This window comes from Monopterus albus, unplaced genomic scaffold, assembly GCF_001952655.1.
Source record: "Monopterus albus unplaced genomic scaffold, M_albus_1.0 scaffold279.1, whole genome shotgun sequence".
NCBI lineage: Eukaryota > Metazoa > Chordata > Actinopteri > Synbranchiformes > Synbranchidae > Monopterus > Monopterus albus.
Window position 1 is genome coordinate 527,835 of NW_018128159.1, and position 26,907 is coordinate 554,741.

At 41.7% G+C, this 26,907-nt stretch overlaps 1 protein-coding gene across 3 annotated transcripts in view; it reads left to right on the top strand.

The window, feature by feature from the left end:
• tmem59l (transmembrane protein 59-like) overlaps positions 1-9,247 on the top strand; it is a 13,837-nt gene extending 4,590 nt beyond the window's left edge. For all 3 annotated transcript variants that reach the window (XM_020622377.1, XM_020622376.1, XM_020622378.1), the window contains 4 exons: positions 3,578-3,683; positions 3,772-3,886; positions 6,725-6,842; positions 7,547-9,247. In XM_020622377.1, the coding sequence (XP_020478033.1) occupies positions 3,578-3,683; positions 3,772-3,886; positions 6,725-6,842; positions 7,547-7,705 (498 nt within the window). In that variant the 3' untranslated portion in view covers positions 7,706-9,247. The remainder of the gene's footprint in view (positions 1-3,577; positions 3,684-3,771; positions 3,887-6,724; positions 6,843-7,546) is intronic.
• Positions 9,248-26,907: the final 17,660 nt, after the last annotated feature.

Consider the following 26,907-nt stretch of genomic DNA (forward strand, 5'->3'; position numbering starts at 1 on the left):
AGGGGGGGGGGGGGGGGGGGGGGCTAACAAGCCAAGGCTGCTTGCAGTACAAATTATGTGATATCTATAATAAGCTGATTGGTATTCATCCAGCTGTGTGTTTTGGTGACATCAAGTTAAGAGAAACGTCCAGAGTTGTAGTGTGTTAGCGAGCTGGCCTGCAGAACTAATGAAACTACTGAAGCCCACATTTCTTCTTGCTGATTTCCATCCATCCATCCATGGATTTTAAATTAACTAAAATCTTAATGAAACAGAGCAAACTGCTAATGTAACAGTGTTTGAAGCAAGCATGACACTGATTTATGATGCTGAAATAAACGTCAGTGTAGTTGCAGCTTAGTTTACTCATCTAAGCGCAAGAGACTGATGTGACTAAAGCGTGAACATTACATACTGTGTATATACTTTATGAGCAGGCTTGTGACAATACCATGCTTGCCCCAACCTCATTAATATCATTGTGGTGCCCTTGACCAGGACCCTTAACCCCCAGCAGCCCCAGTGTAGCTGCTCATTGGCCACAGGTTGTACTGAGCAGCTTCAGGTGTGAATGTGATCAGGATGTTCAGGTAGAGAGGCGGCCCATCAGAGACCCTACCCTGTCTAAATAAAGACTTAAAATAGAGGTATATTCATAACAGTAAAAACATTTGTGCTTCATGATATTGCAGTTTATATATTATAGTCTATGTTAAGTTTAAAGGATAAAGCTGGGTGCTTTATAAAAACTAGCCACCGTGTGTCAATACTCTGATTTCCCCAATTTGTCTGCCCCAAGCCAATTTGCTCCTACTAAAGACACAGCCTACATTATAACTTTAAAACTGGGTCAAATGTTTTTTTGTTTTCATTTTTGAATAAAGCTCAGTCATTTCCTTTACACAAATGGACACTGTAGCCAGGAGTAAATAATGCATTTGCTCGAGATTAATCCACATTTGGTGCACTAATCGGTGTTAATGGCAGCTGGACGGTTTGTGTGTTTAATGACTCTAGTGCCTGCGTTCATGGTAATGAAGCAACATATCACCAAATGGACAGTGTGGCTCACTGATGTGTTTTTCACAGCTTTTCAACAACAGTGGAGGTACAGTACACGAGGCTTTCAACACAATGACAATACTTTTTAGTTGTTGCTTGACAAAAAGCCCAATTTACATTTACTTTTACAAATATATAAAGGGAATTCAGACTGTATGTAATTGTAACTAAGAGTCATTACAATAATTTGTTGACCTCCTGTTATGAAAAAGAGCAGAAACAGACTGTGACCAGTTCCACAATCAAAAAATATAAGTGGCATAACAGTCTTTGTATTAATTGTATCCACTACTCCTCCTCCTTAAAACATTGGTCTCTTTATGGCTGAGATGCTTCTGAACTCTCAAACCTCTCTCGCTCTCTACAGGTAGGGGGTGCCTTTGCACTCCTCATAATGCAAGACAGCTGCAGCTCATGCTCCTGTCATGCAGATGATCTCTTCAGTCTGCAGCCAGTTAGAATCATTCCCCTCACATCTACCATTGCCTTTCCCCAAACCTTGCACTAGTGCTGCTTCTGGTTTCAGTGTAGTTTGTCAGGCTGTCTGAAATCAAACGAAATCATTTTTCAGCAGCAGAGGTTTGAAGGATTTTAAGTGTTTTGGGAAGCAAACTAAGAGACCAGCCATGTCTCCACAGTCACATACAGTATGCTCTTGTTGTTTGGGACATGTGATTGAAATCATTCAGGAGAATATACATCAATCATTTCCTAAATCAAGTAATGAGAAGTTATGAAACTGTGAATGAATTTAGCTGGTTTCACAGTAAAACAAGAGGTTTCAAAGTTCATTGATCTGGTTAAGTGTCAGAATCAATAAATACTGGGAGGCTGACACTACTGCAGCGGGTTATACTGCACTGTTATAAATAGGTGACTCTGTGTGTGTGTGTGTGTGTGTAGTAACTGAGGCCAGTAATAGTATTGTTACAGCCAACTACAGCTGCTGTTGTAGTGGAGGGAGTTCAGTAGTGGGAAACCAAAATCCCCTTTTAATGAGTTCTCCAGGGGAACAAGAAGTACAGAACACATAAAGAAACACACAACAGTGCAAATACTGACAATAGGCTGTGGGTATTATGTGTGTGTGTAGCAGGAGGTTTAAAAGTAATTTTTCAGAGGTGCTGTCCCAATTCAAGGGGTTTTACTTAACTAATTAGGGTGGGTGAAAAAAATACAGTGAGGGACACCAGGACACATCGAACAGTCTGGATGATATGGTAAAAATCATTGGTTTACACACCATCTTCCATGCTCCAAATGACATGAAAACACATCTCATTTTGCTATGGTTAACAATATGATCTGATAGACATTTCTCTTCATATGTATTGTTACTTGGTTTTACATTTGGGGTTTTGTTTTGTCTCCGCTTCATCTTTATGCTAAGCCAGGCTAACTCCCTCATAGCTCCAACTCTATAGTTAATGGACAATCATAGGAGTGGTATCAGTCCTCTTACCTGGCCATCAGGAATAAAGCCAATAAATGTGTCTTCTAAAATCTGGAAGTTTTCCTCTAAAGCTTATGGCTATTTGCGCTACTGTATAAATTACAGTCCTAATCATACTGTAAATATTTGGACAGTTACTCCTTTTTTTACTCTGTGCTTCAGCACATTCCATTTGAAATCAAATGCTATATTACAGTGCCAAGTCTCAGATTTAATTTGAGTATGATTACATAAGTACAGGAAGAACTGTGTGAGATATCACCTGTTTAACACATTGTGCCAAAACTTCAAAAGTAACTGGACACTTTACAACTAATTGGTTCTTGGTAACTTTTTGAAAGTTAGTTCTCAGTCAGATAGATTATTAGTCCCCCCTGTGGGACTAATAAAGATTTTCTAATCTAATCTAAGATATGACAGAGAGTTGCCATTTAATGTAGTTGAAAAACCCCTTTGTGACTGCACAGTGACTCAGTTCTCTTCAGGATGTAGGCATTCATGTTTCCTTGTCAGTGGTCAAGAGACGACTTCATGACCAGAACTGCAAATGTCTGGTAGGCCTCAAATAACAGAAAGATCAGTTTACAGTTCAAAATGAAAAGAAACTGGAACAAAGTTCCTTGGACTGGTTAAACAAAAATCAACCTAGATTGAAAAAGGGAAGTGTGTAAATAAGCAACACATGACCCAAAGCACAGCAGCACATCTGTCAAACACTCTGGTGTTTCTGTTATGACATGGGCATGTATGGCTGCCAATGGGACTGGCACAGTGGCTTTTATTGATGAGTTCACTGTTGGCAAACAGTAAGATGAATGGAGATGTAAACAGGAGCACTCCATGGGCTCAGATTCATCCAAATACATCAAAACACATTGGCCAGTGTTTTATTCAGCAAGACAGGGATCCTAAACACAAAGTCAAAGCAGCAAGAGAGCTTCTCAGGGTGAAAAGATGGAATAGCCTTAGCTGGATATTGATATGGATCTGTGGTGCAACCTAGCAGTGTTAGAGTCCTGTCAGTTCTGCAGGCAAATTGTGTGAATTTGCAGCTGAGTGTCTATTTTTACTTCCTCTCAGAGCCAACCAGAGCTGGAATACTCTCTGCCTGAGCTGCAGGCTTCTCGATCCAATGTGGTGGACAAACCCTGGCCTCAGGTCCACTCTCACACCCAGAGACCTCATGGTGAGAATGTGCATACAACAGGCAGCACATGCATGTTGCTGCAGTATTCCCTCCATTAGGTGACTCAAACTTAGCAACTGTGCCACAGGTGTGAGGGGGCATGGAGAGAAAGGTGTACCCAAAGCAGGAGGCAAGGGGAAGCACCCTGTCCAGCACACAGATGACCCCACAGCTGAGCACGACTTCCTGGGCTGCATGTCGAGGTAAGGCCAGACTTATCCTAATGGGAGTGAAAGCGTTAAACTGTTTTCTCAATTAAACATCCTTTACATTAGTCATTTTGTAAAAAATGAAACAAGTTTCATAGTCTGATTTCTTTCCCTTCAGGCAGTTTAATGTCAGTATGAAAATCAACCTGCCGGAACGTAATGTTCGTCCAAGATAGCTCCATCACAATGATGATCACGTCTGCTTTTATTGCGGTCAGAGTTGCGGTATTGTTTTGTTATCCGGTGATGAATACATCTCAATCTGCCTTCCTTTGCCAAGACACCAATTTGGAAAAAAAAAAAAGACATTGAGATGGATGATCTCTGGTAGTGTTAGGGCCTGGTGGAACCCTGAGAGAGTGCACTATAAATTTAGACTCAAAATGCTGGTGACAAACAGAAAAACTGAGTTTATTCAACAGAGTCACACAGTAGTCAAGCTAAGCAGAGGATGACTCCGGTCAGCTGGACCGGTGGTTCGATGTGCACACTAGAGAGGCAAGGCGCTGGCAGGCAGAGCGATATTCGGTGTCTATAGCCTCACTGCAGGTTGGCGAGCAACCTTGTTGCGTACTCTGTTGCAAGCAAGCAGGTAATCAACAGCGCCGGGCTCTCGCTCCGTAGCTGGCAGGCAGTTTATCGTAGCATCACAGGTACTGAATCACCTCGAGCCCTCACCTGCTTGCAAGAGAGAAAACAAAAGGAGAGAAAGGGGGAAGGGGAGAAAGGGAAATCTGAGCGACCCCAACAGGAACCCCCTGCATCCGTGCTGCTTGGGCCGTCTGTGTAAGGCATTGGTGATCATGGGTCTGTCAATGGGTTCTGTGGTCAATTTCAGTTGAGCTGCTAGTTCATGAGCCAAGGAGTTGTCTCCAGCCCCCTGAGTCGATAAGGACTGTAAAGGGGATGTGCTCCTGCCTGATGCCCAAGACGACTGGAAGCCGCAGACTAGTTGATTCATCAGGGTTATCTGAGTGACCCGCCAATAAGTGTGGGGGTATTGGCAATCTTTTGGTCGAAGTGGACAAACAGAAATCAGGTGGCCCAACTGTCCACAGTAGAGGCAGGAGCCCATGCGCAGGCGGCGGATCCGTTCTCTTGGTGCGAGTGAGGCCCAGCCTAACTGCATTGGCTTTTCGGTACAGGAGGAGGGTGCAGGGACATGGGCAGGGAGCGCAGCTAAAGGGCGAGGGGTTCCAACTACACTGGGACCGGTGTTGGTGATGTGAGGAACTCCTGGCCAAACTGCCCGTTCACGGCGGCGCTCCCGTAGGTGGTTATCTACCTGGATCGCCGAGGAGATTAGAGCATCCAGGTTCACGGGTTCATCTCGGGTTGCGAGCGCATCCTTGACGGACTCACCCAGCCCGCTCCAAAATGCCCCACGCAGGGCCACGTCATTCCATGCAGTATCGGCCCCCAGAATACGAAAATCTACTGCATATTCAGCAACACTGTGAGTGCCTTGTTTGATGGCCAGCAGACGTCTGGCAGCATTACCTGCATGATCGGGATGGTCAAACACTCTCCGCAGTTCCGCTAAGAAATGATTAATGGATGCACCCCGTAGGCCTCCTTGTGAGTAGGCAGCTTCAGCCCAGGCCAGTGCCCGTCCTCGTAACAGGCTAATGATATAGAACACTTTGGCCTGTTCTGATTGGAATGATGAGGGCTTCTGGTCAAGCACCATTCTGCATTGTAGAATAAACCCCCGGCATTTATCTAGGTCTCCCTGGAAAGGCTCTGGGTCTGGGATGCTTGCATCATGGGTTAGATTGGGAGCTGGACTGGGTGGGGGCGGCACAAAGGGTGTCAACTGAGGAGTAGCTGCAGGGATGGTCAGGGAGGTAAGTGTGGCTAAGTGAGTAGATAGCTGGGCTACTTGCTGTGTCAGTGGCCGAGGGGGCCTCTGCTTGCAGTGGTTGAGAAGTGTCAAGGTGACCCAGCAGGACCCCATAACCAGCAAAGGTGGACTGGATGGTGGATGACTCCGGATTAGCACCAGCAGAGTCCATGAAGCCAGTATGTTCTGTTAGGGCCTGGTGGAGCCAGACGAACAGAAAATGTTTATTCAACGGAGTCACACAGTAGTCAAGCTAGGCAGAGAATGACTCAGGACAGCTGGACCAGTGGTTCGAGGTGCACAGTAGAGAGGCAGGGCTCAAGGGCTAGAGGACAGGGTGCAGGCAGGCAGAACAATATTTGGCGTCTATAGTCAAGGATATGAATACAGCTTCACTGCAGATTGATTACTCACTGCATGGTTGGCGAACGACTTGGTTGCATACTCCTTTGCGAGCAAGCAAGTAATGAACAGCGTCGGGCTCTCGCTCCGTAGCTGGCAGGCAGTTTATCGTAGCGTCTCAGGTACCGATTGGGGGGAAGCTCAACGAGCCAGAATTCACAGGAATAGGTTTCAAAACATACTGGCAAAGAGTGGGCGCTAGCCTGGAGGTTATATAGCTTTGTGGAAGATGAGCTGATGAGCTGCAGCTGCTTCCAATCACCTCCGAGCTCTCACCTGCCTGCAAGAGAGAAAAACAAAACAAGAGGAGAGAGAGAGGGAAAGGGGAGAAAGGGAAATCCAAGCGACTTTAACAGGTAGCTGCTTTTAAACCCATACTATTAACTATTTTGTGCTTTTGAAAATGAATTCCAATTAATTTTGATTTGTGGTGTATAATGACTGTGTGTAAAGGTACTGTTCACACACCTGTTTACATTCATGGCAGTTCTATATTTAATAACTACTTCAGGTGCAGTTGTTTTGTTCCATCTTCTTCCTCGTTTTATAAGTCATGCTGTCATCTCTTTCTTCCACATGTTTTCCAGACGTTCAGGCCTTCCACGGTGGATTTTAGCAGCCTGTCTCTTCCTGTCCATCATGGTCATGTTGTGGCTCAGCTGCGCCAGCCTCGTCACAGCACCGGAGCAGCACGTCAAAACACAGGTCTTATGGACCTCTCCAACAATCCTTTCATTAATGTTTTGCTTGCGTTCATTATTCCTCATCCAGCAGATGACCAAACACACTGGAAAAGAGTTTCCACTTTGATTTCAAGTTTGGCAGGAGAGTAATGACAAATGCTTGATTCTTGCCAGCCTGTCTCATCCACATGTAATGCTGTGTTATGACACTTCTTTTCAGCTGTTTACTGTACGTCCTTTAAAGTAACCTGAAGGTGTTTATTGTGGTTACCTTGTTTAAATCTTGTGCTGCCAGGCTGTTAGTCGGTTACAACACATATTACAATATTCTGCACAGTTTCTTAGTTTATGCAGTAAAAATCAGCACAAACCTTGTTCCCACACATCCATGAAAAACCATTAGACTTCTCTATCCTCCTTACACCATCTAAATCACTCGGAACTGTCTGTTCCCATCAATCTTATATCTGAAGTAAGGACTCTGGATTACCACAGCATCATCTGTGCATCCTCTTCATCATAAACCACCAGGTCTGAACAAGGAGCTTCACTTACAACAGCACATATTGCACACCCTTCAGGAACTGTCAGTGCTCGCAACCATGGAAAGGCTTCAAACCAACTGTTGTTTTTTTTTTTCTTTCATTCACATTTTGGTCTCATTCTCATTTTGGTCCTGCAGGATTTCTCATGTTTCTCACTTTTATCCTCTTCGTTTCTTTTCAGCTAAGTATAAATGGAGATAAAGACTTTCTGGACAATGCCCACAAGGTCAACCCGTACCACTTGAGTCCTGTGATCGCTGTCCCTGTGAAACAATCAGAGGAGAGCCAGGAGGCAGGGCCACTGCCGGTGAAACTTGACCTCAACAAAACATGTATTTAGAGAGCTGCAGTCCTGTTTCCCAGGGTAACCATCGCTCAAATCTGTGGGCCATCAACTGATTTCTTTAAACATATTTTTAAGAGCATGGCACTCTCATCTTTTGAAACCATCTTACTGAAACATCTAGCTCGTTTTTCAGTTAGACATACACCTCATTTCCTTGTACAATCCAAATATCTTAAAGTCTATCCTCAGATTCTCCTTCATGATTGGCCTGCTATTTGCTTATTGATTAGACTTGTTTTAGAGCCACACTAGAGATAAGCAGAGGATGGATTACAGCTGAGAACTTTCATGTCATTTTTCATGTTTAGTGTGAACAAGAGAGAAGAGAATCACTGAGATCCATTTTACTGTAGATTCAATTTTCCTCATTCTCTCTCAGAGGGTTTGATTTATGAATGACTTATTAAAAAACATTAAAAGTGTGAGAGAGGGGGTAAGAACATGGATGAAAGTTGAGCAAATACTTGAAAAAAACATGTTGTAATACATTTACTATACATAATCAGCATTAAAAGGTGTTCAGTAGCAAGGTGACAAAATTTAGTAACATCAGATATGGTTATCAAAGTTTTCCCTCCTCACTGTCAGAAATTCTCAGCAGAGCTAAATATTCTCACTGAGTTCAGAGAAACAAAGGAATATTGACTCAAAAAAACTAAAATTGTGTCTCCTCCTTGGTGAGTTTGGGTGTATCTGCAGCAGCACACTTTCATTTATGAGCAACAACTCTAGTGCTAAAACTGAAACTGCCTTCAAACTGGATGAGCAGATATCAAACCTTTATTTATTTTCTTCTGTATTTACTCAGTCATTGACATCTGTTAAGTAGTGTTATTGAAGTGCCATATACAGTTAATTCATCATACAAATGTAACTGATCTGTTTGTAAAATACACTGTATCACAGATGGGAAAGAGACATGTAGAGAAGGAAGACTGCACCTATTGCTATATTATTATTATCATATAATTGCTCTTATATCACTTAAAGAGTTCTTAGCTGTTATATGTGCCATGTGCTTTCTAATAGCTGACTATTTTGTATGTCCAAGGAGCACATACTGAAGGACAACTTCTGTAACAATGTGTAATGCAAAGCTTTTAACATAGACTTTTGTTATTGAACCGAGTTGCACAGTCCTAGAGAAAAGTTTCTGTTTCCTCCCAGTGCTTCTGATGTCCTGTAACGCTCTCTTTTAATCGAGGCTGTGTAGACAATAAACCGTGCATGCAAGTGCTGTTTTGATAGTTTATCTTAACCTCCCGCCATCCCAATATGGCACCACTCTACTGTAGACCTATGCTTTTTGTGTTCATATTTACTGTGATTGAATAGAAGGTGTAATGATGAATGATGCTGTGTTTATGATTTACAGGAAGGACTCTTGATTAAAAAGCCATTCGATCAATATGTGTGCTGGTTCAAACCACAAGTGGTATGATATGCATTTGAATCTGTATTGTTCCCTTTTTACTGGTCTGTTTATTTTAAATGAAATGATACAACATGATAAATAAAGTGTTTTCATTGTAAATACACATGAGACTTTAAAAAAATTATTTTAAAAGAACAATATTTATAATGGAAAATAAAGGGGTCACATTATACAATAAAGCCAGAGTGTGCATTTAGGTGTAGTGGTGGAAGGTAACTAAGAACATTTACTCAAGTACTGTACTTAAATATAGTTTTGAGTGATTTTATACTTTACATGACTATTTCCATTTATTGGTGTGTCATGCTACTTTTAGAGGCTACTTTAGTTTCTTTTCAGAATCAGTTTAATAAAATATCATATACAAGTGGCCATCCACATGCTTAACATATACTGTAGGTCATTCAGTATCTTAAAGACCTCATAGAGCCTTATCATCCTAACAGAGCACTTCGCTCTCACAGTGCAGGTTTACTTGTGGTTCCTAGAGTCCACAGAAGTAGAATGGGAGGCAGAGTCTTTAGCTATCAAGCTCCTCTCCTATGGCACCAACTCCCAGTCTCAGTTTGGGAGGCGGACACCCTCTCTACCTTTCTCTTCCCCTCCCCTCTGTCTCCTCTCTCCTCCATCCACTCACCCCAACCGGTTGAGGCAGAAGGCCGCCCACCAAGAGCCGGGGTCTGTCGGAGGTTTCTTCCGTTAAAGAGAGTTTTTCCTCCCCACTGTCACCAAGTGCTTGCTCAAGAGGGATTTGTTGGGTTTTCCCTCTGTAATAATAGTAATAACAGTAAGGTCTTGTTAGGGTGATTTTCATTTTTAGATAGAAATGAATATAATTAGTTAGGGTTTTTATTATATAGCAGACATAAGTCTATATACTTTAATCTCACGTTTATGTTTATGTTTATGTAGTTACATATCTATATATCACCCTATGTGTTCACTGAATCACTGGTCAGTATTTACTGTGTTAGCCAACTGGAGCACTGTTTAACATCAAGGGGACTGGTTCACTAAAACACTGACTCTCATTAGATTTACAGCTTTAGCAAAGAGGGTCCACAGTTAATTTATTATCACCACCTGGCTGAAGAGGCCAGGGGAATTTGGGGTCACTGGGACACCAAGGGTAATAAACAAGAGACTAGATCTAAAAGTCAGGAAGAGGTAGACAACTTCAAAGTCAGGGCAATATACACACACACAGGCAGAGCAGTTTTATTGGATAGCAATGCTTGAAATCTAGCAGTTAGTTTGAAACAAAGGAAGACGTAAGTGTCTATGTAGAAATTAAGAAAGGGTAGGTATTCCCCCCCTTTTAGGGCGCTGTCCACGACCATTGGAGCAGAGAGGATGATTGGAGGACGGACGGACTGAAGGACCAATATTGGGAGAGTTAAGTTTAAACCACGACTTCTCACCAACAGTTTTTGACCAATCAGATAGTAACATCTTTTCATACAAATATTGTATACCGACAGGTTGAGGCCAGTCTTTCCTGTTTATCCTAAACAGTGAAGATCCATGTCCACATGTTTGTTTTGATACGTTAATGTCTAATAAGTTTTACATAGTGAAATATATATCTTTTTATTAGTCTTCTCTTTTCAAAATAAAAGAACTTTCCTCACAGTCTGGACCTTACTTTGTAAAGTGTCCTGAGATGACTTTTGTTGTGATTTGGTGCTATACAAATAAAACTGAACTGAACTGAAAAGTTTACTTTAAAACATTTAGCTAATACTGATTATTTAAATTCCAACAAGGAAATCTTTCTCTCCTACCTTGATGAAATGAAATCCATGTTGTGTAATAAGCATCAGAATCCACTAGGTAGCAGCAGAGTTTAAAAGGTTGAGCAAGAGGTTTATTGTCGTGCATGCTATTTGTAAAATACTGTATCTGCTCAGCCTTGTCAATGACTTTTATAACCATTACTGTTTAAGCATGAAAGAGGAAAGGCGTTCTACTTCTATTAACTATCACTATTTCTAATAGAAAAAGCTGAGGTGGAAAATAGCCGAGAAAAAGCATGAGTGACATTTACCACGCCAAATAAACTGAACAGAAAGTTTGTTTCTAAAGAGAAGGAAAATGGCCTAAAAAGCTGCAACAAGTGCTGAGAGAATGATGTGCCTAAAAAACAGACCAAATACAGTAAATTCATAATCAAACACAACACAAGGGCAACACATCAGAGCTTTCAGTACATCTCTCCAATTAGCATAACATGCTGGCTGGCTCTGTGAGAGACAGACAGACAGGAGGATGTAGCAAAACATGCCTCCTTGTTGTCAGCTGTGACATATAATCACATGAAAAAACATTTCCCTGTACCACATTACACCCCCCCCGCCACAATTTTTTGGCAGGAAAGGATCTGGAAAGGATGGTGCAGCTGGTTACCATGCACACATGGGTTGGTGAAGGCAGCACTGACGCCTTCCACAGCACTGGAGTGTCTGTCCACAGGTGACTGCAGACAGTACTAACCTTTAGCGAGTGGAAGGAATCAGAGGACATTAAGAACATCATGCCAATTTGAAAAGAACCTGCTCTTTGGACAAAAAGGACTGAGAATAATGGGCTGAAAACATTTTTAGACTTTTTGCTTGTGGCACATTCCAGGTCAGTTTCTTAAGCTTTTACAAGGGTAGTAAGATCACATTTGCATCTGAGATTTGCTTTTCACAGACCATACAGGAGATGAGGCCTGGAACAGAGCTCTGATCTGTCTGTCATGCATTTAGACCAGGGGTGCCCAAATGAAACAAGGCATGCAGCATTCTCAAGGTTCAAAGGCGAGGCACGGAAGACAAAGAGCCGAGAGTTGTTAGCTAAACTTTGCTCACAACAAAACACGCTCACACGACCCTCGTCAGCCCAGGAAAGCGCAACACAGGCCAGCTATGAGATTTCAGCTCTAATTGCCAGGAGTGGACGTTCATTTTCTACAGGGGACTTTGTTAAAGAATGCTTATCCACGGCTGCAAAGCTAGTGTGTCCCGCTCAGGCAAGAGCTTTCTCCCAGATCAGCCTCTCAGCTAATTATTACGGAGATGTTTGACCACATAAAGGCCTTTCAGAGAAAACTGCAGCTACTGTGTAATATTTATTGCATTGATTTATTAATTACTTTTTACTTCTTTTCAGGAAACCTGGCTCACTTCCCCAGTCTGAGAGAGGTAAACCTGGTACAACAGAAACTGTCTGAATATGCAACACTTGTCAGCAACCTAGACCTGGAGTTTGAAATGCGCTTTCAGGACTTCAAGAAGAATTCAGGTGATATGTTTTCCCAACCCTTCAGCACAAGTGTGGACTGTGTCCCTGATCACGTTCAGATGGAGCTGATTGAGTTTCCGTGCGATTTAAAGCTGAGGAATAAATTCATGTCACTGAAACTGAAGGACTTCTACACACGTCTCACCAGAACGGTACCCAAACATTAGGAAGCATGCACAGGTGATGTTATCTCTGTTTGGCAGCACCTACATTTGTGAACAGACTTTCAGTGTAACGAACCTTAACAAACCAGGCTCAGAAGCACTCTGACTGATCTACACCTGCAGGACGTTCTCACCCTCTCAGTTAGTCAGCTTCAGCCTGACATTGAGAGGCTGGTCAAAGCCAAAGACCAGCTTCATGTGTCTCACTAATAGTGTCAAACTGCTGCTGTTTGCTAATAATATGGACATGCATATGGACATAATTTGTTGTTAAATAAAGATTCATTTGCTTTGTATTTGCTTCCTGTTCTTTGTACAAAGAGTGAAATGTCAGCCGCCGCCGCCCACCTGGCCATCGGCCCAGTAACGCATTTTGGCCCTCCGAGGGGAAAAGTTTGGGCACCCCTGATTTAGACAGTGGGTAAAGAGAGAAAAATTGCTCACTATAGAGACAATTCAGTAACTTGACCAGGCCGGGCTTGGCTGTGTGCAGTAAATGTTTGGCAGCAGCTGGGCTGTGGGCTCCCATTGATGACAAACTAGAGACAGAGAGAGAATGATACAGGGTCTTTGTGTGTGTGTGTGTGTGTGTGTCTCAAACCTGATGTGAATAAAAACAGATCCCATATTTGCATGTGGTGTAGGAGGGGAAAATAAAAACAGAAAAAGTAGCAGGAACGGATTGTACATTTCACACTGACACATTGACTCATTTAATGCAAATGGATCCTATTGTATTTCCCTGTCTCCCACAATCAGTCGTTCTCTGTTGACGTAGGGGAAGATAAACTGGGGTTTATGGCCCTTGCAGCCTCAGACAACACACATGTCACAGGAGCTGACAGTTATGACCCGATGACAGCTCTTCTTGTACTTTGAACACAGTGTTTGAACAACAATTCAGTAATTCAGGGGTTGAAGTCAGGTTTCCTCTAGCCCAGAGAGGTGTCATTAACATACTCTGAATAATGTTTAGTTTTTTCCTGCCATAAGACGGTGGCTCCAAGCAGTGGCCTAGCCATATTTTCTTTTATATCAACAGACCATGAGTCCAGATTTCTCCAGAAAAACCTATATAACTCCTCCTTACCTCCTTATATGATCTAAATGTTGTTTCATATCCTTCTCTGCACTTCAAGGACAATAATTCTTACAGAGAAATATAAAACCCCTTTAGCCACCTGATGACGTATCAGTTCTGTTGCAAGAAAGGGGACCATTTAAGCATGTAGTGCTAAAAGAATCTGAATTAGGCAACAACAGCTACTCCAACATGGGACATGCATGTAGTTTATTAACTCCTCCTCTCTCTTGTTCTTCCCTTCATACCCTTCTAACCCTCATCTTTGTACAATCCATTGCAAATGAAAATAGTAGGTGCATTTAACTGGCACGAGTGGGTTTACTCTGTAGTGGGGGTGCTCATCCATCACCCACAGGGGGCGCTATGGATCCAGGTTTGAGTGGTGGTTGCTCCATTATTACAGCGTAATGGTTTATGGGAGTGAAAAGGCGATGTTCCTCTCTCTCTCTCTCTCTCCCTCCCAGCAGAAAGCTGTGTGTTGCTCTTATCTGGCCAGACCTGCTGCAGGAGCCAACCTGCAGTGCATTAAACAAGCCGCCACCACTGACACGCAAACACGCACACACACAAACAGGCAAAAACACACTGAGCAGCATGTGTGTGTGAGAGAGTGACTTTTGCAATGAACGGAATAATGAGAGAGGAGCGACAGTTAAGGGAAGGAGAGGAGAGGAGAGTTCATCAGGGGGATTGATTGGACAGTCTATTGTAGGGTGTATTTGTGAATAATTTATCTCCAATAATACACTCAGAGAAAATGATTAAAATGTAATATATTCCAGCTCTGTGTGTACCCTGTGCAAGAAAGTGACCTGAAGATGAGAAGTTAAATAGCTAAAGCTGCAAGAGATGCAGGAGAAACGAATCTTAATGGACATGTGTGAAATATTAATATTAGGCTGTAGAAGCAAGAGTATAAAAGTATTTTAATACTTTTATTTTTCAACTGAATTTCTGGTGCCATACTTTAAAGAAACACCAGATTTCTACTGTTTGGGTGCTTTGGATTGTTGTAACTATTTCCCTAATTTGAAAAATTTGAATCATGAATGCTGGTGTTGCTTATGCACCTATTTTTGTACATAGAAACAATTAACAGGTATAAATCCCATAATCTTGGCAGTCACCTGGGTCGTTCCAACTGTGTGACAAATGTCAAAATGTGCTTTGACATAGTGAAGTTTTGTTTTGGGAGGAAGGAAAATGCTCACACTAGCCATCTCTCTTTGTCTCCCTCTCTCTCTCTCTCTCTCTCTCTCTCTCACGCACACACACTTGTACTTCTATCTTTGTGAGAACAGTCATTGACATTAATGCATTCCTTAGCCCCTTAGCCTAACCTTAACCATCAGAAATAAATGCCTAACTCTAACCCTTACCTCAACCCTAACCTAAACCTAATTCTAACCTGAAACCCTAAAGTTAAGTCTTAACTTTTAAAAGGGTGTTTCAAAAATGAGGACCAGCCAAAATATGGTTACTTTCAACAAATGTCCTCACTCTGTAGCGAAAAAACTTTTTTGGTCCTCACTATATAGCAAGTATAAGAACACACACACACACACGGTGGGGGGGACATCAAGACATCCATCAGAGCGGACTCGGTTGGAGCACTAACTTTATTTCACAACGACATCTGTCATAAACCTCCGCTGCGCCTAAAACAAAGATTCAATCAGAGCTTTAACCACATGTCAAATCAAAATTCCGAGCATAATTTTTGCCTCTTTCTCTGTCTCTTGGTCTTTTATTGCCGTAGCAGCCATGCACGTACACATGGGAAGACAGACATGTACATACAGCACGGATGCTACCCGGACTATTAAACTCCAAGCTGCCCGACACACCACTCTCTCCAAACTAAGAGCACAGGCATGAGCAGGCCGGTTTCAAGCTGCCCTCTCTGTGAATTGATTCTACTATGAGCCTACACGAACCTCTGCTCTCAGAGGCGGGGGAGGACGGTACAAAACAGTGTGTCCTGTCCGGCACACAACCTCACCGGCTCTCACACAGACACACCCGTGTGTCTTAAAATATTTATGATAACATTTAATTGACAAAACAAATTGATAGCATCGCTTTCTGGAGAAACTGTTGTTTATCCCAGGTCCTGCCATCCCCGCACTGAGAAATAGAACAGTCCACAATTTATTCCAGGGAAAGACTGACAGTTTTTTGGGTCATGAAGCAGCTGTTCAAGTCAGCGGCCGGTCCCCCCTCCGCTGGAATAAGAAATTAGTCCATTTTAAAGTAAATAACTAAAGCCTCTGGCCGATAAGAAGGAATTATAGAATGGTGTGCAGGCTCAATTTGGCGGAGAGAGAGCTCCCAAAACAGTTAAAGCCAATAAATATGATTTTTACCCCCTCTTCCATCAAATTATTCAACACACTGGTGCTAGAGTTAGTCGAAGTTATTATCAACACAAGGGAAGATAGGAAGCTATAAGCAACTTACTCTCATTACTGAAAAAATGCTTTTGAAAAGCAGTCCTATAACAAAGGGCCTAGTGGCTTAATGTAAATGCACACATAATGATGCAAAATTAATTTCTGGTGTTTGAATAAAATTTGAAGGTCAAACAGAATATCATCTGTTTGAGGTCTGACTGCCAGTCTTCCTGATGAGAATGCTGTTTTGCTTATATTACTGTCATTGCAAGCTCAATTTGTGTCAATTATCACTCCACTTAGTTGGTGTTTAGCAATAATTGGATGTATGGGAGGAATGCATTACAGTGCTATTCAGTGTATATTTCTGCAGTGATTTTTCACACTCATAGACATCTGTACACATAATTAATACATTTGTACAACAAAACCTCTGTTTGCCATATTATCTTTTTGACCTTTCACAGCAGGTGCTATGTAAGACTGAGTAATTAATTCTTCTTGAATCTATTAGTTCAACATATTCTAGCGCTTACAGGCACTTAGTCAAGTAACATCCGAATACTGTGCCAACATATAATTAAGTTTCATGAACCATATAGTACATGCTGTATCAGATTAGTAATTTGTATCCTGAGCTAGCAGTTGTTTTCATTTCATTTTTGTATACATGAATTTGTATTACAGCCTCCTCGTTTTCACTACTGTGGAACTAATGCTGAATGTGCTTCATAAAGTTTACTGAGACTTGTAATATGTTGAGATTTCAATTAAAACTAGGCCTGGCATATGTAATACATTAACCAGTGCTGTACAGACTGTGTGCTGCTGAATCCTGCATCAGCAGGAGTGTGCAGGGGTGTGCTGATAACTAAACCTGCATTTGTAGTCTCACAATATTACTGAGTTGAATTATTATGACAGAAAGCGCATTTATTTTCATCAAGCTGATCTGCTCTCATACATAACTATTACTGTAATGGATGCTGTGTTTACATCTTCAAACTTAGAGATTAAATTACTTTAAACCACTGGGAAAAATTGGATTAGTGAGTTAAATTTGTCGAAGTAAAGTGATGCCTTGGAAGCAAACATATTTTTCAAAGACATAACTATGTTGTCTTATGTGTAATAAATAAGTAGATGTTATATTGTGTCGATGTGGGAAGACGTAAACTTTTCATCTGCATAACATAGTGAAGTCATGACTTGTGTGCTACTAGTCAGATTTGTGAGCACAAAACTCCATTCGCTTTAATATCTTATTTATTTCTTCTATATTTATCTTATCCATCTGATCCATTTGTGCATCTACCTTTACATTTCTACTTCCCTCCATGCAAATCTCCATCTGTTGGCTTCTCTTTACCCCCCCCCCCCCCATACCCCTTCCCCCTGTCTGCACCAGTCATCCACCAGTATTCGTTCCTCCTCTGGTCATAATGGAGATCATATGTTGAAGTGAGCAGTGAAACCCAACACACGACATCCACATCAAATAAAACCTGCTGTCAGCAACGGGGCCTGGCTCTGCCAAGGGGAGTGAAACCATATCTGTGTCGGCCTCACCATCACGCCGTAAAACGGAAGCCCCAACAGACAGACACAGGCAGACCACACCTCTCAGGGAGACATTCCAGTCTCCCTCTGCAAACTTACAGATCCTATCACAGGTGTTTGAGGTGTTACTCAAAGTCCTGCGCTGAAGTCCACTGCCTTTCTTACCTCCAAAGGCTTGCAGCTGTCAACTGCTCAGACAAAAAGTGCGATATAGCCTATACTAGTTTGACTGGCAAGTGATTTGCGAAATTCCATGACTATTCAGCATGTCTAATCATAAAAATGTTAATGGTAATGTTGCAGTCCAGTCATCAGCAAGGCATTCTCCTAAGTTATCTGATACTCTTGTTTATTGCATTACCTTCCTTGCCTTAATACATAGATTTTTAGTACCATGCATAAACCAATGTTGCTTACACTGGTGTACTTGGTTGGGCTGTGGATTGTGTTTATTTTCAAGATGATTTTAAATTGGCATCAAACATAATTAAAAGTTGGTTGGACTATCAAATGACATTACAGCGTAGTTTGCAAGGATTATCAATATGTGGGCTGACTGTAACCTTGATTTGGCCATGACAATTGATTTTCAGCATCATGGAATGTCACTGATCTGCAGAACAGGACAGGTCACTCTGGACAGCATCAAGTATCTCACCTCACTGCGGTATTATTTGTAAGTTATGATTAGTAACTGGTGTGCAATAAAGGAACTGTAAAATAAATTTTAATATGTTTGTGCCTCAGCAAATTTGGTTTAGTATTACCTGCTGTCATGATTTACTATTGCTGTATGTACTGGCTCTGCATATGTCCTCACTCCTCAGTGGCTTTGTTCACATTACGGACATCTATGGCTTGGTGTGCTGCCAATGTAGAAAGCTAGGTAGCTACAACACATGTTGTCTACCACACAAGCATTCATTCAGCTTCATTCATCTGTTCTGTAAGTTCAAGATCTGCTGGCTAGTGAGCCAGGTACTGATCTGGTAGCATCCATCCATCCATTTTCTAAACTGCTTAGTCCCAAACAGGACCATGGGGGGCTGGTGTCAATCCCAGCCAGCTGTGGGTGAGAGGCGGGGTACACCCTGGACAGGTCGCCAGTCCATCGTAGGGCTTACACACAGACGAACAACCACTCACACACACAATCACTCAGATCTGGTAGCAATCTACAGGAAATACATTCTGTAGATTGCTTCTTCTATTGCAGGGATTTTCAACCCCCTGGTGGTTTGCAAAGGCATTACAGGTGGTTCCTGACCATGTATTCAATAATATAATTTCACCGTAGATTTTAAGATCATTGTTTGTGAATATTAAATTCATACAAATATATAACATTTATTAAAGCCAAGGTGACTTTGAGGATTAAAATCGTGCCCATCCAGTTTATAAACCCTACAACAGTAGTTCTCAGACATTTATTTAGTCAGAATGGTAGTTCTAGGGGCACAATTGATTGAAAACCCCTGATCTATTGTTATTCCTGTAGGGTAGACTGTGTTTTTCTCAGCAGTGACATCAAACGTTTAGAGAAGGCTGCAGCAAATCAAGTGCAAGTATAAACAGTTTTATCTTTATATCGACATCATTCGCATGCACAATTTCCAATGCGTTGAACATAACCACAGTTTCACAACCTGTTTTGCCGCTATGAGCATAAATAAACCTACCACCCACACTGAGCTGTTTGTTTCTCATATTGCCCACTTACCTACCTATCTGGAAATAGTTCCCGGTGTTCTCATAATTACTTACTGTTAACTGCTCCTCTAAACTTCCTGTTATTCTTTGTACAAGCTGTTCACATGTACCCACCACCTACCAGTCCTGTTCAAGTTGTGCTCCTGTTGTGCTACCATTAAAGTTCAGTTCTTGCACTACCAACATCGCTGTGCTTCTGGTTTTGCATTTGACTCCAAAAGCATTTAACTATTAGACTTACACTAATTTTGAAATTTTGATGGTAAACTTAAACAACTTACCCTTTAAGATCACAACTTAAACCAGGGGGTAATATCAGCAGAAAGTATTGGTAATAAACATGCATATATATATACAGAAGGTTAGAGTTTTAAACATTTTTAATGTGTTGAACTTCCCGTGACATGTTAAACATTTGTCCTGTGGCCCTCCAGTCCTGTTAAAAGGCTTGGGCAACATCACCATTTCTCAGCCCATATGACTGAGATTGAATTGCCCTTCCAGCCCCCATGTCTGAGCAGTGAAGATATAGATCCTAAAGTAAGAGCTGGAAGATGGATGATGGTATGATGACGGTGATGGCAGTGCTGCTGGGGAAAGGTGGAAGACAAAGTGTCCTGTTGTTTGTCAGAGATCAGATGCTATCGAGGCAGGGGGGTGTCTGCTTCTGCTCATCTCCTCTTCACAGGCCGAGCGCTGCATATAGCAGGTAGTTTACGTAAAGGATAAAGAGTAACCCAGGGATTGTTATCCACTAGCTGGCCAAGCAGAAGCAGTGTGGATTACTAGAGTCTGACTGTAGCCTCTCCACTTGTTTTACACCTCAAGAGGATCCTAATTGAGCTAAATCTCATTATTTATGGCTGGCTGTGGAGACGGTAATCAGTGGCTGGTGTGTTTTTAAACAGATCAGTCAGGAGCTGCGTTTGCTAATGCAAGCGTGTGCCTAGCATGCACACACATACAGGTTACTCTCAGGAGAAGACTTAGCAATGGGAGGGGAAATGTTCTCTGGTCATTAGAGGCTCTGATACTCTCATCACTGTTGCACATGTTGGAGTCTATATTTGTGTTTGGAAACACGTGAGGTAGTGAGGAGGACAGAGATTATAAGAAAGCATTTTAGCTGTAGACAAAGCGAACATGGAGAAATAATCACCACTGTCACTTGTAAATGGCAAATTTAATATTTTCATAAAACAACAGTTAACGAGATATTTTCCTCACCTCTTTTTTTTCTGATTTAATGAATCCCAGTGATGTAGATCCAGAACATTCACTGCAAGCAGCTACCTGGACCAGCAATTTCCCATATTAATAAAAGGCGGGGAACATTGATATGAAGATATGATGTTTCATTGCTGGCTGATATGAAAATTATGAATGGCGACAGAGGGCACAGGCTGACCCTGTGTGGAGCCAGGGTGATGAGGGGTCTGCAGCTCCACAGATAGACAATATGGAAGAGAAACTCAACAACAACAAGAGCTGTTCACATCAATGTCATGCTTTCTGGACTGCTGAGAAAATGAACTGGGCTCAGAACAAAGGCTGTATTAGGAGAGCAAAAAGAGAAAAATTAAGCAAGCAAGGCAGAAAAATAAAGATGGAGGGGGAGCGAGGAATGTGTTAATATCTGTCAGACAAAAGAGGAAAAAGATATACCACTAAATGGTGGTGGGGAGAATTTGCAAAGATTTTGAGATGGTGTGAGGTGATGTGGAACAGTGGAGAAGCCAGAGGAAACCATGGGGGGCTGGTGTCAATCCCAGCCAGCTGTGGGTGAGAGGCGGGGTACACCCTGGACAGGTCGCCAGTCCATCGTAGGGCTTACACACAGACGAACAACCACTCACACACACAATCACTCAGATCTGGTAGCAATCTACAGGAAATACATTCTGTAGATTGCTTCTTCTATTGCAGGGATTTTCAACCCCCTGGTGGTTTGCAAAGGCATTACAGGTGGTTCCTGACCATGTATTCAATAATATAATTTCACCGTAGATTTTAAGATCATTGTTTGTGAATATTAAATTCATACAAATATATAACATTTATTAAAGCCAAGGTGACTTTGAGGATTAAAATCGTGCCCATCCAGTTTATAAACCCTACAACAGTAGTTCTCAGACATTTATTTAGTCAGAATGGTAGTTCTAGGGGCACAATTGATTGAAAACCCCTGATCTATTGTTATTCCTGTAGGGTAGACTGTGTTTTTCTCAGCAGTGACATCAAACGTTTAGAGAAGGCTGCAGCAAATCAAGTGCAAGTATAAACAGTTTTATCTTTATATCGACATCATTCGCATGCACAATTTCCAATGCGTTGAACATAACCACAGTTTCACAACCTGTTTTGCCGCTATGAGCATAAATAAACCTACCACCCACACTGAGCTGTTTGTTTCTCATATTGCCCACTTACCTACCTATCTGGAAATAGTTCCCGGTGTTCTCATAATTACTTACTGTTAACTGCTCCTCTAAACTTCCTGTTATTCTTTGTACAAGCTGTTCACATGTACCCACCACCTACCAGTCCTGTTCAAGTTGTGCTCCTGTTGTGCTACCATTAAAGTTCAGTTCTTGCACTACCAACATCGCTGTGCTTCTGGTTTTGCATTTGACTCCAAAAGCATTTAACTATTAGACTTACACTAATTTTGAAATTTTGATGGTAAACTTAAACAACTTACCCTTTAAGATCACAACTTAAACCAGGGGGTAATATCAGCAGAAAGTATTGGTAATAAACATGCATATATATATACAGAAGGTTAGAGTTTTAAACATTTTTAATGTGTTGAACTTCCCGTGACATGTTAAACATTTGTCCTGTGGCCCTCCAGTCCTGTTAAAAGGCTTGGGCAACATCACCATTTCTCAGCCCATATGACTGAGATTGAATTGCCCTTCCAGCCCCCATGTCTGAGCAGTGAAGATATAGATCCTAAAGTAAGAGCTGGAAGATGGATGATGGTATGATGACGGTGATGGCAGTGCTGCTGGGGAAAGGTGGAAGACAAAGTGTCCTGTTGTTTGTCAGAGATCAGATGCTATCGAGGCAGGGGGGTGTCTGCTTCTGCTCATCTCCTCTTCACAGGCCGAGCGCTGCATATAGCAGGTAGTTTACGTAAAGGATAAAGAGTAACCCAGGGATTGTTATCCACTAGCTGGCCAAGCAGAAGCAGTGTGGATTACTAGAGTCTGACTGTAGCCTCTCCACTTGTTTTACACCTCAAGAGGATCCTAATTGAGCTAAATCTCATTATTTATGGCTGGCTGTGGAGACGGTAATCAGTGGCTGGTGTGTTTTTAAACAGATCAGTCAGGAGCTGCGTTTGCTAATGCAAGCGTGTGCCTAGCATGCACACACATACAGGTTACTCTCAGGAGAAGACTTAGCAATGGGAGGGGAAATGTTCTCTGGTCATTAGAGGCTCTGATACTCTCATCACTGTTGCACATGTTGGAGTCTATATTTGTGTTTGGAAACACGTGAGGTAGTGAGGAGGACAGAGATTATAAGAAAGCATTTTAGCTGTAGACAAAGCGAACATGGAGAAATAATCACCACTGTCACTTGTAAATGGCAAATTTAATATTTTCATAAAACAACAGTTAACGAGATATTTTCCTCACCTCTTTTTTTTCTGATTTAATGAATCCCAGTGATGTAGATCCAGAACATTCACTGCAAGCAGCTACCTGGACCAGCAATTTCCCATATTAATAAAAGGCGGGGAACATTGATATGAAGATATGATGTTTCATTGCTGGCTGATATGAAAATTATGAATGGCGACAGAGGGCACAGGCTGACCCTGTGTGGAGCCAGGGTGATGAGGGGTCTGCAGCTCCACAGATAGACAATATGGAAGAGAAACTCAACAACAACAAGAGCTGTTCACATCAATGTCATGCTTTCTGGACTGCTGAGAAAATGAACTGGGCTCAGAACAAAGGCTGTATTAGGAGAGCAAAAAGAGAAAAATTAAGCAAGCAAGGCAGAAAAATAAAGATGGAGGGGGAGCGAGGAATGTGTTAATATCTGTCAGACAAAAGAGGAAAAAGATATACCACTAAATGGTGGTGGGGAGAATTTGCAAAGATTTTGAGATGGTGTGAGGTGATGTGGAACAGTGGAGAAGCCAGAGGAAGAAAAAGAAAGGAGAAAGATGGTGGTTTGAGAGTTTAGAAACCTCTCAACCATATGCATTTCTGTGTCTGCAATATACATACAAATAGGAAAGCAATGAGCAGAGTTTTTTTTCAGAGCCACATTATGCTGAACAATGCAAGCTCCAGCCATTAACACACAGAGCTGCAGACTTTTAGTTTCACATTTTCCCTTGTCAATCTTCTTCTGGTGCACAAAAAAAGTTTACTTGCAACCCTCCATTTTTTCAAACCTCAGTTTTTATTCGTGACTATAGGAAGATGAAGTCGTGCCTTGTGTTCATAAAGTTATTTTAATGCACAAGTTTTTGTTGTTTTTTTTGCCAGTAGACAGAATGGGAAATGAAAACAAGACAGACAGAGAGATCCTGGTGTCTGTATAAGGACCTAGTTTTAATTTAGGCTCATACAGGTACAAAAAGAGCTCCAACATACACACGGATAACACAGGAAGACATAAAGCCCCAGGGAAGGAGCTCTGGTTTTGGCTGCCAATCAGATTGTTGGATGAGGGGAGAAACTATGTGGAGCAGATATTTTATTGAGAGACATGAACACTTGAGAGGACATTTTAATGTCCGTTTTGCATCAAAGAGCTTGGCTAGCAACAGGAGAAAAATGTCATGGTGTGTGTATTCTTCAGTCTATATGTGGACCAACTTCACTTTTAGACTAGAGGACATTTTTGGAACATGACGATTCATGATGTTTTACACTTTTCTAAAGGGGCTTTTTGAAGGTTGGGGTTGGTTTTATGGTTAGCAACAGAATGAAATTTAAGTTGCATTTAGGGTAAAGTTTATGCTTTATCTGTATGGGTCCTCACAAGTAGTAAAAGAACAATGAACAGAAACCAGTCAGTGATCACTAAGCCAAAGTTTTGACACAGCGCAAAATATGCAATGTATTGCTTGTCTCACTCATACACATTATTTATCAAGTGTGTGCCTTAGCAATAGCACATTTTGACAATGTTAGTGGTGTGGCAACAGAGGCCAGTTTAGGATAGACTGTCATATAATTTTAGTGACATTCATGTCCTCAAAAGATGAATCCTTCTTACTTGGTTGATCCTCGATTTATCATCTAGCACTATCATCACATAACTATTGTAACTTGTGCAGTACTTTGGTTTATGAGCAAATATCAGCAAAATGAATGACAGCATCAACCTCAACTGTCCTTTGTGTTTATTATAGGGCTAATTAACTAGCAAAATATTAAAGTAATATGATAAACATTGCACCTGCTAAACACAGGATGTTAGCATTGTCTTTGTGAGGATGTTATTATGCTGGTGTTAGCATTTAACTCAAAGCACCACTGTGACACAGGACAAACCACAGACTGTATGTAAAGACTGATGACATGCCGGGTCTTAGAAAATGTAGCCACCACAAGTGGCTTGCTCCCTGGTGGCTGCTTGCATAAACCCAAGCACCTCCATGTTAGCATATGGGACATGAGCCAAACTATTTAAAGAACAAATTTTTTCCAAAGGTGATTTCTGTCATTTTGGTTATAGATATTATCACTCAGATCTTTGCACAGGTGATCATTTGTCTGATGTTTGTTTTTTAAAAAGTAAATAGGGGAGTATTTCAGGTGATTGATGCAGTAGCTTTGATTGGTGGCCTGATATCATGGCTCCACCTCTGGGTTCCACTGGGCAGAATCTGGCTGCAAAATGTGTCAGGAAAGCAAGATGGCCACCCCTGTACTCTCTAAATTTTGGCTTCACTTTAGCCAGTGTGTGACACAGCATGTGGAAGTTTTGAGTGTTACTGACGGGAGTGTGCCTGAACATGGCTCCATAAACACAGGGGTGTTAGGGCAGGAGTTTAAGAGGGCGGAGAGGTGTGGAACAAGGGGAGCCAGTGTAAATGTTTGTCAGAGAGTGTGAACTGGTAAAAGCATGAATGTATGGCTCACTGAAAAACAGAACAGCCCACATATGTGTGACTCTGCTTGTGTGTGGTCTGAGAGCATGTCTGGGTGTGTCAGTGGATCACTGATCATATGTGAACATTTGATTTTTACGTAACATGCATGTTCAGTTGTCTTTGTTTGTACATACAATAGTGTAGAAGGCAGCAAAGAGATTTATTTTGTCTTTGTGTGTGTGCAGGTCATTGTGAGAGGAGCCGGCTGCAGCCTCCTCTCTCCTCTCCTGCAATAATCAGTAAGAGTGGAGACCTAGCTTTCTTTACCTCTCCCTGCCTGTGGTTTGTTCACATACCGTCTCAGCCGAGCGGCTAGGAATGTGTGTGTGTGTGTGTGTGTGTGTGTGTATGTGTGTGTGTGTGTGTTCTCATGTGTCTTTGAGTCTGTGCACCTACAGTAAACTTACATTTTGTGTGCACAGTAATGTGTTAGTGTGTGTGTGAGAGGGAGAGCTTTGGTGCATTTGTGTGTAAGAACAGGGGGTGGGGGTTGAAGAGGCCCTGTAAGGGAGAAGACAGAAAACCTGAAGGTAGTTAGTTTGCCTTTTCAGTGCAGTAAACAGCACATTATACACATGAATTCAAACCAGCCTATTGTAAAACATTTGCACATCATATAAAAATGATAAACACTTTAATCAAACTGTACTGAAGGTACAGTAGCTTGGCTGAATGTTAGTCCTGGGAAGGTTAATATTCTGAAAATGAAAAATACAAATCTGAATTTTCCATCAGAGTGCAGGCTTCATGTGCAATATGCTGATGTGTTGTGCTGTATTAGAAAAAAAATGCAGCTGGAGCAGTGTTGTTTGTTGGACACACAAGCCCGGATGCAGGAAGAAGGGAACAGAGGAAAGCATTAAAACACCACTGCTTATATGTTTTCCCAGATAGTATGTGGACTTGGTGAGCCTCTCTACTGTTTCCCAGAAACTGACAAACACATATGTCTGTACTTCTATCTTTGTGAGGACACCAGTGAGCTAACCCCTTACTTTACTTTCACCTCAACCATCACAACTAAATACTTAACCCACCTAATTCTAATCTGAGCCCTAAAACCAAGCCTTAAACCTCAAACAGCCCTTATGAGGACAAGACAATGTCCTTTGTCAGAAACGCCAACTGGTCCTCATAATGTATAGTCAAACAAGTACACACACTGCCACTATAAAGTTCATTAATGAATTGCAGCTCTTGGACAAGGCACAACGCAGGGTTTATATTACACTGGCTTAGCATGATCCTTCAGCTGATATAATCATGATGTGATGAGAGGTTGTGATGACACATGTACAGAGAACATTTGGTGCCTCTCCAAAATATGTCACTGTTACAATAGCCCATTTACCATGATGATAAAATGACTTATGAAAAAAAGTGCTCATTATGTTCTATTGTTATACATCTTAATTAAACTGTTACACTGAAAGTGTTT